At 59.9% G+C, this 14,008-nt stretch overlaps 1 protein-coding gene across 2 annotated transcripts; it reads right to left on the reverse strand.

The window, feature by feature from the left end:
* Positions 1–75: 75 nt before the first annotated feature.
* Positions 76–13,949, reverse strand: RUVBL2 (RuvB like AAA ATPase 2). 2 transcript variants are annotated; one of them, XM_059665917.1, is made up of 15 exons: positions 13,634–13,949; positions 10,342–10,396; positions 9,571–9,626; positions 9,135–9,276; positions 6,762–6,891; positions 6,547–6,613; positions 4,686–4,792; positions 4,508–4,601; positions 4,041–4,164; positions 3,549–3,643; positions 3,335–3,453; positions 1,229–1,348; positions 767–896; positions 309–423; positions 76–179 (listed from the first exon to the last, which is right to left on the reverse strand). In XM_059665917.1, the coding sequence occupies exons 1-15, from the start codon at positions 13,643–13,645 to the stop codon at positions 157–159; spliced, it is 1,389 nt and encodes a 462-aa protein (XP_059521900.1). In that variant the 5' UTR covers positions 13,646–13,949; the 3' UTR covers positions 76–156. The 2 variants fall into 2 exon arrangements, with proteins under 2 accessions (XP_059521900.1, XP_059521899.1); XM_059665916.1 differs by having other exon boundaries at positions 76–182.
* Positions 13,950–14,008: the final 59 nt, after the last annotated feature.

Below are 14,008 nucleotides of genomic sequence, written 5' to 3' on the forward strand. Positions count from 1 at the left end.
TGCTTTTCTTTGGGCTCAGGGTGCGCATGCACGTGAGCACACACACACACACACACACACACACACACACGAAGGTCCAGTTTCAGAACATTTTATACAAAGTCACAGTGTCAGAACTCTGGTAGAAAACGGGGAGGCGGGGGAGGGGCCATCAGCTCAGGAGGTGTCCATGGTCTCGCCTTCTGTAGGAGAAGGTCATGTGGTCACTGGGGCCCAGAAGCCAGGCCACCTCTCCAACTCTCCAGACAGGCCACCCGGGGGACTGGGGACTGGGGGGGGGGGGGCGTGCGGGCAGGGGAGACACTCACTGAGCTCATTAAAGAGGAAGGCGTCCTGGTACTCCTTCATGTACTGCGTGGAGCGCGACTCGTCCAGGAAGAGTGAGTAGACCCGCTTGATGTCATCTACCTGCACCTCCGTGCCCTGAGGGGGGACAGTGAGAACTCAGGGGGCCTCCCAAGGGAGGGACTCAGGCCACATCGTCCGGGTTCAAATACCGCCTCGGCCACCTGGCCGTGAGCCCCATCTCTCCATGCCTCAGTTCCTTCATCTGTAAGACGGACTTACAGTATCAACTCTCAGTCAACAGACGTTTACTGAGGACCTACTGTGTGTCAGGCCAGCAGGCGCAGAAAGACGCCCAGGACACAACGTCCCTGCCTCTGAGGACCTATGTTCTAGGACCAAACCCAACGACCGACCCCAAGCCCTTGGAGCGGTGGGTCACGCACTGGCCCCGGCCCCGAGCGCTCGCGAGCCGGCTGACCTTGCGTTTCCGGCACACCAGGCTGGCGGCGGTGATGAGCTGGATGGCGTAGCGCAGGGAGGTCTCCAGGCCAATGCGGGTCAGCACCGTGTAGGCGTCCTCGCTCATCTCCACATCTTCCTCCTCACACCTGCAGGCAGGTGGGGGTCAGACGCGGTCAGGCCTGTGACTGCAGCAATGCCCCACCCCCCACCCCCTACCCCAGAACACGTGGAGCCTTCGACTTCAGAACTGCAGAACGCTGGGCAAGGGCCACTGAGGCACCGGCTGGGCCTCGGCCCTCCCCTTACAGGCTCTTTCCTCCCCCTCAGTGGCCAGCACCCCCCCTTCCCTCCCCACAGGGGCCCCCACGTTGCATCGGAGGCCGCGCTCTGCCTCTTCCAGGCCCAGAGACTTTGGCCAGTCACTACCCCAGAGCCCAGTGCCCCGTGCCCATCAGGGCGGACCCCAGCCCGCCCGCACCGGATGCGGAGGATCTGTTTCGTGTCCTTCTCGCTGTAGGGGGAGGTGGAGACAATGAGCAGCCGGTCCAGCAGGTCGATGGGGATGCCGTGGGGGCTCTGGTAGCTGGTACCCCGGATCCTGAGGGGAAAGGAGGGCCGTCAGGTGACGCCTCCGGGCCCGGCTCTCCGTTCCTTCTCCTCGGACTCCTCCCCCCCCCCCCCCCCCCCCCCCCGCCGGGCCAAATACCCCGTGACCTTCAGCCCCAGCTGGCGTCAGCGCCTGGCTGCGCAGCCCAGCCGACTGCGTCAGTCCCGCTGGAGAGCCGGCTTGTTTTAGCTGGACCGCGCCGTCGGGATTACCGGCCCAAGGTCCCCTCCCCTGCGTGACCCAGGGCCTGGCGCGTGGCAGGCGCTAGGGAAGCCAGGAGGTTCTCATTATTGGTGAGAGCCACGCTCTATAAAAGGGGGCCAACACTCGATCAGCAAAACCGAACCCCGGCTCCTGGGGAGACACACGGTTAGGTTCCTGTGGGCCTCTGGTCGCTATTTGCCAACCAGCCAGTACATCGCCTGGCTCTCTGTGCTCTGTTTGAAGACAACTTACTTACTATATATGACGGACTCCCTCCCATTGAACTCATGGCCAACGGCACTGTAACCGTAATGAAGTTCACCTAACATGCATTTCCTCTGTGAGACTCAGCCCCTGCTTCCGGAACACCCGGGGCCGTTTTAAACAGCAAAGCCGCCATCAACAAGCACCGAACGTGACAAGGGTGGCACTAAATAGATCGTGACCCGAGAAAGCATCACGAGGACCCATCTGGGGCTACAGATACATTCCAGCAGCAGATTCGCGAACCCCCAATCTGCCCACAGCAGGAGCGACTGGATCCCCGCTGCTCGCCCCTCCCAGGAGCAGCCGGGACACCGTTCCCACGCCCTGAGCTGCACCCGCCGCACCCGCTCTCGCTGCCTCTTCTGGCCTCAGCCCCCGGAGACCAGTCTCCCTGCCCCTGGGCGGTCAGCGGGCCTGCTGTCCTCACTTGGGAAGTGGCACTGAGACATTCTCTACATCCTGAGCTTCCTCTGAGGTTCCCAGCAGTTCGTCTGGGGAGAGTGCCGGCGCAGGGCCAGGGGAGAACCGGCCACTGCCCGGAGCCCTGCCCCTTCCCTCCCCGTGTGATAACCAGCCCGCCGGCCAGGTCAGCGGGCACACAGCTGCAGCTGGAGGTGACATTCCCCCGCCGCCCGTGCCACCAGCACAGCCACGCCCTGGGCGGTGCAGCCTCCGGGCTCCAGCCTCCGGGGGGCTGTTGCTCCCCACTTCCTTCTCCCTTCCTCGGGGCCAAACCACAGACGAGGCGAAGAGAGCCAGCCGGGAGGACAACAGGGCCGGGCGCTGGCGGCACTCGAGGGCGGAGGCTCCCAAGGGTCCCCGGAGGCCCCAGTACCTCCGGCCGCAGGAACACTCAGTTCCGCTCCGTTTATCAGGTAGTTGGGCCTGAGTGAGTCCACTGTCGTGCCTGATCCCGTGTCCAACACACGCTCCCGTGCCTCCCGCAGAAAGCTACGCCGTCCCACGGAACTCCTGCTATATGCAGTACCCCGGGGTGCCTTGGCACACAGACTGGGAAACTATAGCCTTAAGGGATACAGGGGCAACACAACAGAAAATCCCGTCCCGGGCTTCCTGGTGGAGCAGAGCTGACTACCCACCCTGACCACGACCTACCTTGTTTTTTTTTATTTTATTTTTTACCTTTTTTTAAAATTTAAATATATTTTTATTCATTTCAGAGAGGAAGGGAGAGGGAGAAAGGATCATTGATTGGCTGCCTCCTAGAAATGCACACTGGGGATCACGCCCGCAACCCGGGCACGTGCCCTGACCAGGAATCGAACCCTGACCTCCTGGTTCCTAGGTTGACACTCAACCACTGAGCCACGCCGGCCGGGCCACCCCTACCTTCTTTAAGGGAAAAGTCCACACTCTCGCCTGGGCCGCGGTCCTGGGGGAGCCTGTTACAGCCGCTAAGCCCACCCCCCCAAGATGTGCAACGAGCATGCCCTTGGACCCTGTGGCCACCCCCGCCCGGAGCAGCCTTTCCCGAGCCCAGCTCACCGGGTGATGCCGCGGTTGGTGGCCATGATGAGGACGGGCGCCATGTCGCTCTCCAGCGCCCGGTTGAGGAAGGAGAAGCTCTCTATGTCCAGCATGTGCACCTCATCGATGAACAGCACCTGGGAGCCATCAGGGCGCGTCACCTCCCGCACCCAGGGCCGCGCGTTCCTCTTCTCCCACGCCCCTCCCTCCCAGCACCACGCCGGGTACCCACCCCAGGGATGATCTCCGCCTTGCCCTCCTCTCGCCACTCGGCCACCTTGGCATTGATCTGCTCTCGGACCTCTGACTTGATCTCCCCTGTGTCACCTGCGGGAGGCAGGGGTGACAGGGGGAGGGGTCAGAGAGGAGACAGGGATCTGGGGCCAGACGTGGGCGAAGACGGAGGAAGACAGGGCACGGGGGACAGAGGGAAGGGAGGCCGAGACTGACGTGGATGAGCGACAGGAGGGCGAGGGGTCTGCGCTGTCCCCCAAGAGGAGGAAGGGAACTCAGGATGGAGAGAAGGAGGGCCGTGCCCCCATCAAACCACCGAGAGGGGACTTGGCACAGAGGGAGAGGGACAGACCACACACAGAGGGAGAACAGAAGACAGCCAGGGACTGAGGAAGAGCCGGTCAGGGGCGGGCCCTGTGGGAGGATAGGGGGGGGGGGGAGGATGGGGGGGAGGGGGGAGCAGGCGGGATGAGTGGATGGCGGGCCGCACCTGAGAAGAGGGCCAGGAAGCCCTGGGTGCGGGAGTTGATGACGTCGATCTCGTGCAGGGACACGGTGTGCACCACCTCCTTGCGCTTCTGGAGCTCCCCGTCTGGGCACTGCACGAACTTGGTCTGCGGGGCAGCATGGGGGTGGGGTGGGGGGTGGAGACAAGGCGGAGAAGAGCATGAAGGGGCCCACAGGGGCTCTGTCTCGGGGAGATCGGGGCTCCCTGGAAAGGGGCTGGGAATCCAGATGGGGGTTACTGGAAACCCCAGGCCCAGAAGGTAGCTAAGAGCCCTGAGGGCACAGGGGTTCCTGGGGACCCCGGGAACCGTGAGCACAGCGCCAGGTTGCGGGGCCCCGTCCCAGAGGGTACAGGGAAGAGCCAGGAGTACTAGGGACAGGGGGCTGGGTGACGGGAGGGTCCGGGGAACACGCTGGTGCCTGGAGGGAGGGTGCCGGGCCCCGGAGCACCTGGGAGCCCATGGCGTCGTAGTCGCGCGCCCGCGTGAAGGAGCGGCCCAGCTTGGAGATCTTGCCCGTGGCCTTGTCGATGGTGATCACATCCCTGCCGGGGAAGGAGGCGGGAGTGAGGAAAGGGAGGTGCCCGTGCTCCCCGACCCCGAGCGCGGGGCGGCCTGCCGCTGCTCACCCGGCCTGGACCTTGTCCTTGGTCAGGGACTCAATCATCTTGGTGCCCAGGTCGTATATCGTCTCCATCTCGGTCGTCTTGAGGGTCAGCTTGCCCACCTTGGAGCCCTGAGGAGGCGACATGCCGGCAAGGGCTCAGAGAGGCCCCGGCGTCTCTCCCGCACCACGTGGGACGGGCCGCAGGGGAGCTGGGGTGGTGGGTGTGTTCGCTGCCATGACTGGTGGTAGCTTCATGTGTGCACACGTATGCCAAACTCAACATCCTGAAACTTTCAATGTGGGCAGCTTATTGCACGTGAATTGCTCCTCCACAAAGCTATTATAAAAAACCCAGTAAACAAACAAAATCCTAAAAGATAACACAAAAAAAATACAAAAATAAGCTGGCTCGGCCAGCATGGCTCAGTGGTTGGGCATCAACCTATGAACTAGGAGGTCACAGTTTGATTCCCGGGCTGGGCACATTGCCTGGGTTGCGGGCTTGATCCCCAGGGTAGGGTGTATAGGAGAACTAGCTTGGGAATGGCTCTCCTTATATTCAAATATTCTACTGTTTTTACTTTTAAAATTCTTATTGGGGTGGGAAATTAAAAAAAGAGGTGTCACCCTGGCCAGGTACTCAGAGCGTCGTCCTAATGCACCAAGGTTGCAGGTTCGATCCCCGGTCAGGGCACATACCAGAATCAGCTAATGAATGCAGAAATAAGCGGAACAACAAACAAATGTTTCTCTCTCTCTCTAAATCAATAAATTAAAAAAATAAAAGAGAGACCAACGGATAAATTATTAGGTAAATAGGAGAGGTAAAGGGGAAACCAAACCATGAAAAAGACTTGAGACATGAAATTTAAAAAATGCGCAGTGGGAGCGATGGTGTGTAAGAACGCACGGTGGGTGGTAAAACGCAAAGACGTGGTAACGAGGGAGGGCGGCTACCTCTGCGGGAGATTGGGGGGAGTAGAAAGAGGAAGGAAGACGGGGCTGGGGTTGGCAAAGTTCTAGTTTTTGCTCTTGGGGGTGGTTATGAAAGTATTTGCTTCATAATCACTTATTAGACTACATGCTTCTTTCAGATGTTTCTTTGTATCTATTTTACTTATAACAAAAAAAGTTAGAAAAAAAGGTCTTAGGTTAAAACAGCGGTTCTCAACCTGTGGGTCACGACCCCTTTGGCGGTCGGACGACCCTTTCACGGGGGTCGCCTAAGACCATCCTGCAGATCAGATATTGACATGACGATTCATAACAGTAGCAACATGACAGTGATGAAGCAGCAACGAAAATAATTTTAATGTTGGGTCACCACATGAGGAACTGGATTTAAGGGCCAGAAGGTTGAACCACTGGGTTAAAAAAGGGAGAGAATCTGCGCTGTGTAAATCCCATGGGCAGGCATTTAAGCCTGACGGTTAGGAATTCCCTCAAGAAACTTCCAGACCTTCCCTTGTTCCACCACTTGGTGTGTTTTTAAATATATTTTTACTGATTTCAGAGAGGAAGGGAGAGGGAGGGAGAGAGATAGAAACATCATCGATGAGAAAGAACCATGGGTCGGCTGCCTCCTGCACACCCCCCAGGGGGGTCGAGCCTGTGACCCAGGCATGTGCCCTTGACTGGAATCGCACCCAGGACCCTTCGGTCTGCAGGCCGACGCTCTATCCCCTGAGCCAAACCAGCCAGGCCTCTACCACTCGGTTTTAACTGCTCACGGTGTTCCTCACAAATTAACGAGCTGCTATAATTCAAATAACCCCCTACTGTAGGCACGCAGACGCTCCGATCTGCAGTGGAACATTCCACGGGATTCGGGCCTCAGTGCAACCCTCCCGCCTGGAGGTGGCCCAGACTCGGGGCAGGCTCACCGTCCCCGTGGCCGGCCGGTCGATCTGGATCTCCACCACCTCCCCTTCGATGATCTCCGTCTCCTCCCTATCAGAGAGCAGGTCTGAGCAGGGCACCCGACCCCTGGCCCTGGGGAGTCGCTAACTCCCATCAGCCCTTGGGCACAGGCCGAGCTGCGGGTGGGGTGGTCCCGAGGCCGCCGGGAGCCGCCCGCCCCGCCCGGGCCCGAGCTCACTTGATGCGAACGCCGATGGACCGGCGGAAGGCCTGCGTCAGCGCCTCTGTCTTGCTCATCTCCAGGGAGAAGATCTCGCTGCCCGCGATGGCGGTGAACGGGGTGTCGGGGCCCAGGGCCTGCGCCATGCCTGGGGAGAGGGTGGCCCGGGTGGGTGGGGGCGGCCCTGGCACCATGTCCCCCCAAATCCACGCTGTGGCAACACCAGCTCTTGGTGCTGCGGGGCCGACAGGGTGACAGAGGAAGCCAGGGGCAGGGGCCTCCGCAGGACGCTGGGTCAGACCGCACGGTCTGAGGATGAACTCTGACCCTATCACCTTCCCAGAAAGCCCGGCCTTCTCTGTGGCGAGGCCTGGGTTTGGCTGTGCCTCCGAGGACACCGAGCCCTGAGCCCCCTCCCAGCAGCCCTTCCGGGGGCCCTGCCAGCCCCGAGCCACAGCTCAGACAGACGTCCCGGCTCCCTCCTGGCCAGTGTGCCGTGGGAACTCTTCCTCGTCCCCTTTTCAGAGGCGTCACACTCTGCGCGCGGAGAGCCTGCTCCCGCTGTCTGTCTGTCCGGACACTCCCAGACACCCCGCAGGCCAGGAGCCTCCTCTGCCCATGAGCACACAGCACGCTGCGAGGCACCGTGTCCACAGCCACCTCCCTAAGGTCAGGGCTGGTCTGCCTCATCTGTGTTCCCAGCGTCCGGGCCAGGGCTCGCACACCCGGCACACGAGGACCTGGGATGAGCACTGCTTCATCACATCCGACATAATAAAAGGCTAGCATGCAAGTCAACTGAATGGTGGAATGACCCGTCGCTATGATACGCACTGACCACCAGGGGGCAGACAATGCAGGAGCTGCGTCCTGGTGGTTAGTGCGCTCCCACAGGGGGAGCGCCACTCAGTCAGAAGCCGGGCTCACAGAAAGCGCAGCGGTGGTGGCGGGAGCTTCTCCCACCTCCGCAGCAGTGCTCAGGACCCCTTGGGGGATGTCTGCCTGCCGGCTTAGGCCTGCTCCGCCCCCCCCCCCAGCTAAGCGGGCCTAAGCCAGCAGGTGGACATCCCTCGAGGGGTCCCAGACTGTGAGAGGAAGCAGGCCAGGCTGAGGGACCCCCCCTCCCCAGTGCATGAATGTCGTGTACTAGGCCTCTAGTGTGTGTGTACACACACACACACACACACACACACACATATATATCTTTATCTATATACATCTTTTCTTTTAGAGAAAGAGGAAGGGAAAGAGAAAAGCATCAATGTGAGAGAGTAACACCAATCAGCTGCCTCCTGCACGCCCCCTACGGGGGGTCAAGCCTGCAACCCGAGCATGTGCCCTGACCGGGAATCAAATCTGCAACCTTTGGTGCAGCGGACGACACCCAATGAGCCACACAGGCAGGGCAAGTGCTGCTTCATCTGAACTGAAACCCGCTCTTCCTTCATTCTCACCGCCTGGCCTCGTAGTCTGAGCAGAAGGTGGGAGTGCGGGGGAAGATGGAGGGCCAGGAAGGCTTCCACCAGCAAGAGGTTCCTCAGTAGGTTGGAAGGACGGGTTGTTCAACAAGGAGGATGAGGGGCAGTAATGAGTATAAAGCTCTTAACTTGCCAGTGAATCGCAGAAGGGAGTGCTGGCGTCTAATTGATGCCCACCTTCTTCCTTAGTTCCAGAACCCCCTTTCGTTACGGTAGCAACGGTCCAAATTAAGATAGAAAATCTATCCTCAGGTCTCACCCTCCCTTGCAGCAGAGCGACCATATGATTAAATTACAGTCAATATGCCCGGCCCGCGTGGCTCAGTGGTTGAGCATCGACCTATGAACCAGGAGGTCACGGTTCGCTTCCCAGTCAGGGCACATGCCCGGGTCGCGGGCTCAATCTCCAGTAGGGGGCGTGCAGGAGGCAGCCGCTCAATGATTCTCTCATCATTGATGTTTCATCTCTTTCCCTCTCCCTTCCTCTCTGAAATCAATACAAATGTTATAAAAAAATTCTAGTCAATAAAATATGAGCCAAAGAGTGTGGGACGCCCAAGACAAGTGCTTCGGGGAGCTCCATCTAGTAGATCCTGACTGCAATTCCTCTCTTCTCCCGGCTCCAGGAGCGGGTGGGAAGGCTGGCGCTCCGGCAACCCTCCTGGAACTCAGAGCGATCCCCACGGGGAAACAAGTGTAGAGAATGTCGAGGCGGGAAGGCAGGCGGCTTCCTGGAACTGCTCACCAGGCCGCAAATGCCTACATTCATTCTCCTCCCCGAGAGAATGGACCCTGCGTGGCTAAGCCACAGCCGTGTTTGGTTTCTGTTAAATGCACTGAATCTGACCTGGACTTCCACGGGAGGGTTACCTGGCAGAGACCGGAAGAGCTCCTGCCCCGAGAGGTGTCTTACCCATGGCGATGGCTGTCTTCCCCGTGCCCGGCTGGCCGGCGATGAGGACCGCCCGGCCCGCGATCTTCCCTTCCCGGATCATCTCCAGCACCACGCCCGCCGCCCGCCGGGCCGCCAGCTGGCCGACCATGCCCTGGGAAGCCTGGGGGTGGGAGGTGAGAGCACGCCAGGTGACTTCCTACTGGGCCACCCCTGCGTTCTGCCACCTCCTGCCTCGTGATGTGAAAGTGGATGTTGGCTGGGACGTTGGGGAAAAGCCAGAAAGCCTTCTCCACCCCCATTTTTCTAAGATCAATAAAGTGTACATGGGGCTGAATTTCATAAACAAGTAGCTAAAGGTCTGGAAGGATATACTGTCTCCACGATCCCGGGGGCCTGGGCACCTCCGCCCGAGGCCTCCGGGGAGCAGGCCTGCCACCCGCCCCATCAGCTCTACCTGTCGCGGCTCCAAGGCATCGTCCAGCCCCAGCCCCCGGATGTGGGAGTGAGCGCCTGTGAGCAGAGAAAGGACCGGAAGGCAGTTACTGGCCGGCTCGTGGCAGTGTGGCCGGAGGTGAGGGGCTTCCCCTCGGGCCCTGTTTCCTCCTTGGCCGAATGGGGGGCCTGACTCCCCCCCTCACTGAAGGAAGGCAGGACATGCTAAATGCTCAGTAAACCAGGGGGCTCCTCTTAGCAGACATCACAGCTGGACCACCCGTGGCTCACGCGCGGTGTGAGCTGGGACCGGTGACTGGAGTCTCTGAGCCTCAGCTAAAACGGGGTGACAGTCACAATGTGCACTCGCGGGGCAACTGCAAGGATTCAACGGGATCGAACTCGTGCACTCAGTGGCACCTGCTCTGCCACGTCCTGTGCTGGGGGCACAGCTGGGAACGAGGCAGGCCCGGTCCCTGCCCGGAGGAGCTGATGCCGAGTGCGGCCGGGGGTATGGGGCATTCAGCAGCCAAACATAAGCACTCGGCAAACACCCACCCCTGGGACTTCCAAGCAGGATGCCGGGGCACCCGGGGGCGAAGCCTGCAGCCTGGGATTGGGGTCCGGCAGCGTGCCCCACGTGCCATCTGACACCTCTCTGGAACTCAGCCCCCCCTCAGATAGGGGGATGGTACGCAGGCTGCATGCTTCTCGGGGGTCCTGGGCAGGTTGGCTCTTCAGGGGTGCAGAGGGCAGGCAGGTCTAGTCTTGCTCCTGGTCCGGGCTCACTCACCAATGCGCTCGATTCTTGTCACGTCGCGGACCTCTGGGACTTTGGTTGTGGCCGTCTGGGGGGGAGAAGACACATCAGAGCCCTCGTCATCCCCGTGTCCACCAACTCCTCCCCACAGGCCGGCCGACAGCCCACCAGTCCCTCCCACCCTCTCGGCTGCCACCATTAATGCTGCTGCGTGACCCCACTACACCCTGCGTCCCAGGGAGATGAAGACCAGGTCTGCTCAGCCCAGTTCCTTCCCCACGGCCTAGCACACACGTGGTGAAGGAGAAAGTCCTCCCGTCACCTGTAACTGTAAGGACAGGCGGTAACGTAGAGCGGGCATCAAGCGGGCGTGGTCTGGCCTGCGGGTTTCCCGGCCGCCCTTGCGCTGCGATGCCCCAGCTCTGTCACTACTTTTGCACATGCAGGCCCTCGGGTCCAGCCTGCTCTCCCTGCCCCCCTCCCTGCCTCCCGCTCCTGCCAGGTTAGTTCTAGGGTCCCTGGGTGTCTAGGCAGAAGGAAGGGCCTCCCCGGTGAACCCGATCTCCCCGGTAACCTCACTTTCACGAGGGAGCCCAGTAAACCAATGTCTTTGGCTCCAATGGATGTGTGTCCTATGAAGGGCACAGCCCACACCTCACGGCTCAATGTTTGGGTTTGAATGAATGATGCACTAAGGTGCTGAGCTCATGCAAAAGGCAGGTACTGCCCTGGCCGGTTTGGCTCAGTGGATAGAGCGTTGGCCTGCGGACTGAAGGGTCCTGGGGTTTGATTCCGGCCAAGGGCACATGCCCAGGTTGTGGGCTCGATCCCCAGCGGAAGGGAGGCGGGGGGCATGCAGGAAGCAGCTGATCAACGATTCTCTCTCATCATTGATGTTTCTCTCTCTCGCTCCCTCTCCCTTTCTCTCTGAAATCAATAAAAATATACTTAAAAAACAAAACAAAAGGCAGGCACTAAGGCCCCCTGTGCCCCTGGCTCTCCAAAGAGTGAAGCCAGCCACCACCCCTTCTCGTGCGGGGGAAGAGAGATGAGTGAACACGACCTGGGACAACTGAAGGTCCCCCTGGAGAACCAGGTGAATGGGAACAGCAGCATTGTTCATAACCGGAAGGTGAGCACCACCCCAAACGTCTTCAACTGACGGACAGAGAGATAAAATTTGGTATCGCCCTATAATAGAATATTCTTCACCATAAAAAGGAACAGGAAGTTCTGATCCGTGATACAGCATGGGTGAACCTACAGAATACCACGCTGGGTGGAGGGAGCCAGGCACAAGGACCACATGCCATAGGATTTCATTTCTCTGAAATGTCCGGAACAGGCCAGTCCACACAGACAGAAAGGCAATTAGTGGTTGCCTAGGGCGGGGGGATGGGAGGATTGAAGGGCGCCGGTTGGGAGGAATGGGGTCTCTTTTTGGGGTGATGAAGATGCTCTAAAACTGATTGACAGAATGCACCCCTCTGCGAATAAACTACCTACTCTACAGGGTAGACTATGAATTATATCTCAATAAATCTGTTCACAAAAATCTGGGCGATGGGTCCGTAGGTGTCTGTTATATTATTTTCTGACACTTCGGAGTATTTCATAATTTCTTCTTTTTTAATTTATTGATTTCAGAGAGGGAGAGACAGACAGAAACATCAATGATGAGAGAGAATCACTGATCAGCTGCCTCCTGCACGCCCCCTACAGGGGATCGAGCCCGCAACCTGGGCATGTGCCCTTGACCGGAATCGAACCCAGGACTCCTCAGCCCCCAGGCCGACGCTCTAACCACTGAGGGCCATAACTTCTAATAAGGAGAGGGAAACAGGAGAAGCCAGCATGCTCGTTCAGCTCCATGGCCACCTGCCCCAACCCGCCTTCCTCCCCACACGTCCCTCTCCCACCGGGATGAGAGGCGATGCAGGCACCCAGCCTAGGGACCCTCCTGGCTCTGGGACCAAGAGTCTGGACGTCCTGACCTCCACGTGGTCACCAGGCTCCGCCCACTTACTCTCGCATCAGGAGAGGCTGGAACCCAAGAGCATGGGTCACTGGCCCCAAACCACGACCAGGAGGCTGGGAACCTGCCCCCCACACCCCTACACAGCCTACCGGACCTTACCTGAGGCCAAAACAAACACATGCATCCAGGAATCCCAACCCTTCCCAACCCCAACGAAGCAGACGCACCTCCTACAGGCCTTCCCTCTCCCCATCAGCCTCTCCCACCCATCCCCCTGCTGCCCATGGAGACGGGTCATTGGGAAACTCGGCACCCACTGCCCCTCACACTTCCAACGCTCTGTCCACACCCACGGCGACCGGGTCTCAGGAGTGTGGCCACCCTCAAATTTCACCCCCCAGACACCAGTAACTCTCACCCCCACCCTTCCCTGTTCCTGCTTGGAGTCACCATGGGAACCCAGGCACCCGGAAGCCCAGTCCAACCCCCAGCTCGGGCCGCATGCCTTCTCGCTCACAGGTTTCTTGAGCAAGTCCTTGGTGCCAGCCCCAGGGTACCTGGTCTCTCTCTCATGGAGTTCACCTTCCATTCATTCATTCATTCATTCATTCATTCAAGATACAAGTGATAATTCGCTGCGCACCCACACTGGGCATGCCCCTTACGGGGTGTTGGAAATATGGGGGGGAGGGGCCAGAGCCCTCCCCCTTCTCCACGGACACCCTCTGAGTTCCCAACACTCTTCCTTTTTTGGCTCAAGATGCACCAAGCGACCGCAGGCTGCGCTTCTCCCCGGCACTCAGCTGCCATCCCCACCACCAACAGCTCAAAGATTCCCGGACGGCTGGGGGCCCAGGACACCAAAACCCTCAACAGCCTTTAGGGCAGAGGCCTGCAGGACTGGCCACTGGTTGTGCCCAGGGAGCTGGGAGTTGGAGCTGCTACCAGAGCTGATAATATCCACTGGAACCCACGCTTCCGGGATCCGGCCTTTCCTTTCCTCCTCCCTTGGACCCAGGAGTCCAGACTCCCACCCGCTCCTCCCTTGGACCCAGGGGTCCAGGCCCCCAGCCCTCCTCCCTCGGACCCAGGGGTCCAGACTCCCACCCCCTCCTCCCTTGGACCCAGGGGTCCAGGCCCCCAGCCCCTCATCTCTCTGACCCAGGGGTCCAGCCCTCCTCCCTCGGACCCAGGAGCCCAGGCCCCCAGCCCCTCCTCCCTCGGACCCAGGGGTCCAGACCCCCGGCCCCTCCTCCCTCGGACCCAGGGGTCCAGGCCCCCGGCCCCTCCTCCCTCGGACCCAGGAGAGCGGGTCCGCGCCTCTGTCCTCCGCATGCCGACACTCACCACGGTTGCCATGATGCTCCCCAACCGCTAAGACCCTAACGGAAACGGAAACGTGCTAAGAACGAGGCGATCGGGCCCCTCTAGGCTGTCAGGTCCTCCACAGATCTCGGTGGTTCCTCCTAAACATGCAAACTCTCCTTGTAGGGCGAGCCGCCACTTTTTAGGCCGAAACTCCTGGGCCAGTTCCCAGCTCCTCCTGGCCCCTCCTCCTTTTACCCAAGCCTCCTTGCCGAGGCCGATTGCAAAATTCTTGCCACTTCTGTGAGCAACCACACGTCCCCCACGCTCCCTTTCCTCCTGATTCCACCCACTTCCCTCCCCCCCACCCCCCCCCCGCAATCTAGGCCTCAAGCTTCGGATTGACAGCGCTCGCGA

This window comes from Myotis daubentonii, chromosome 15 (genome assembly GCF_963259705.1).
Source record: "Myotis daubentonii chromosome 15, mMyoDau2.1, whole genome shotgun sequence".
NCBI lineage: Eukaryota > Metazoa > Chordata > Mammalia > Chiroptera > Vespertilionidae > Myotis > Myotis daubentonii.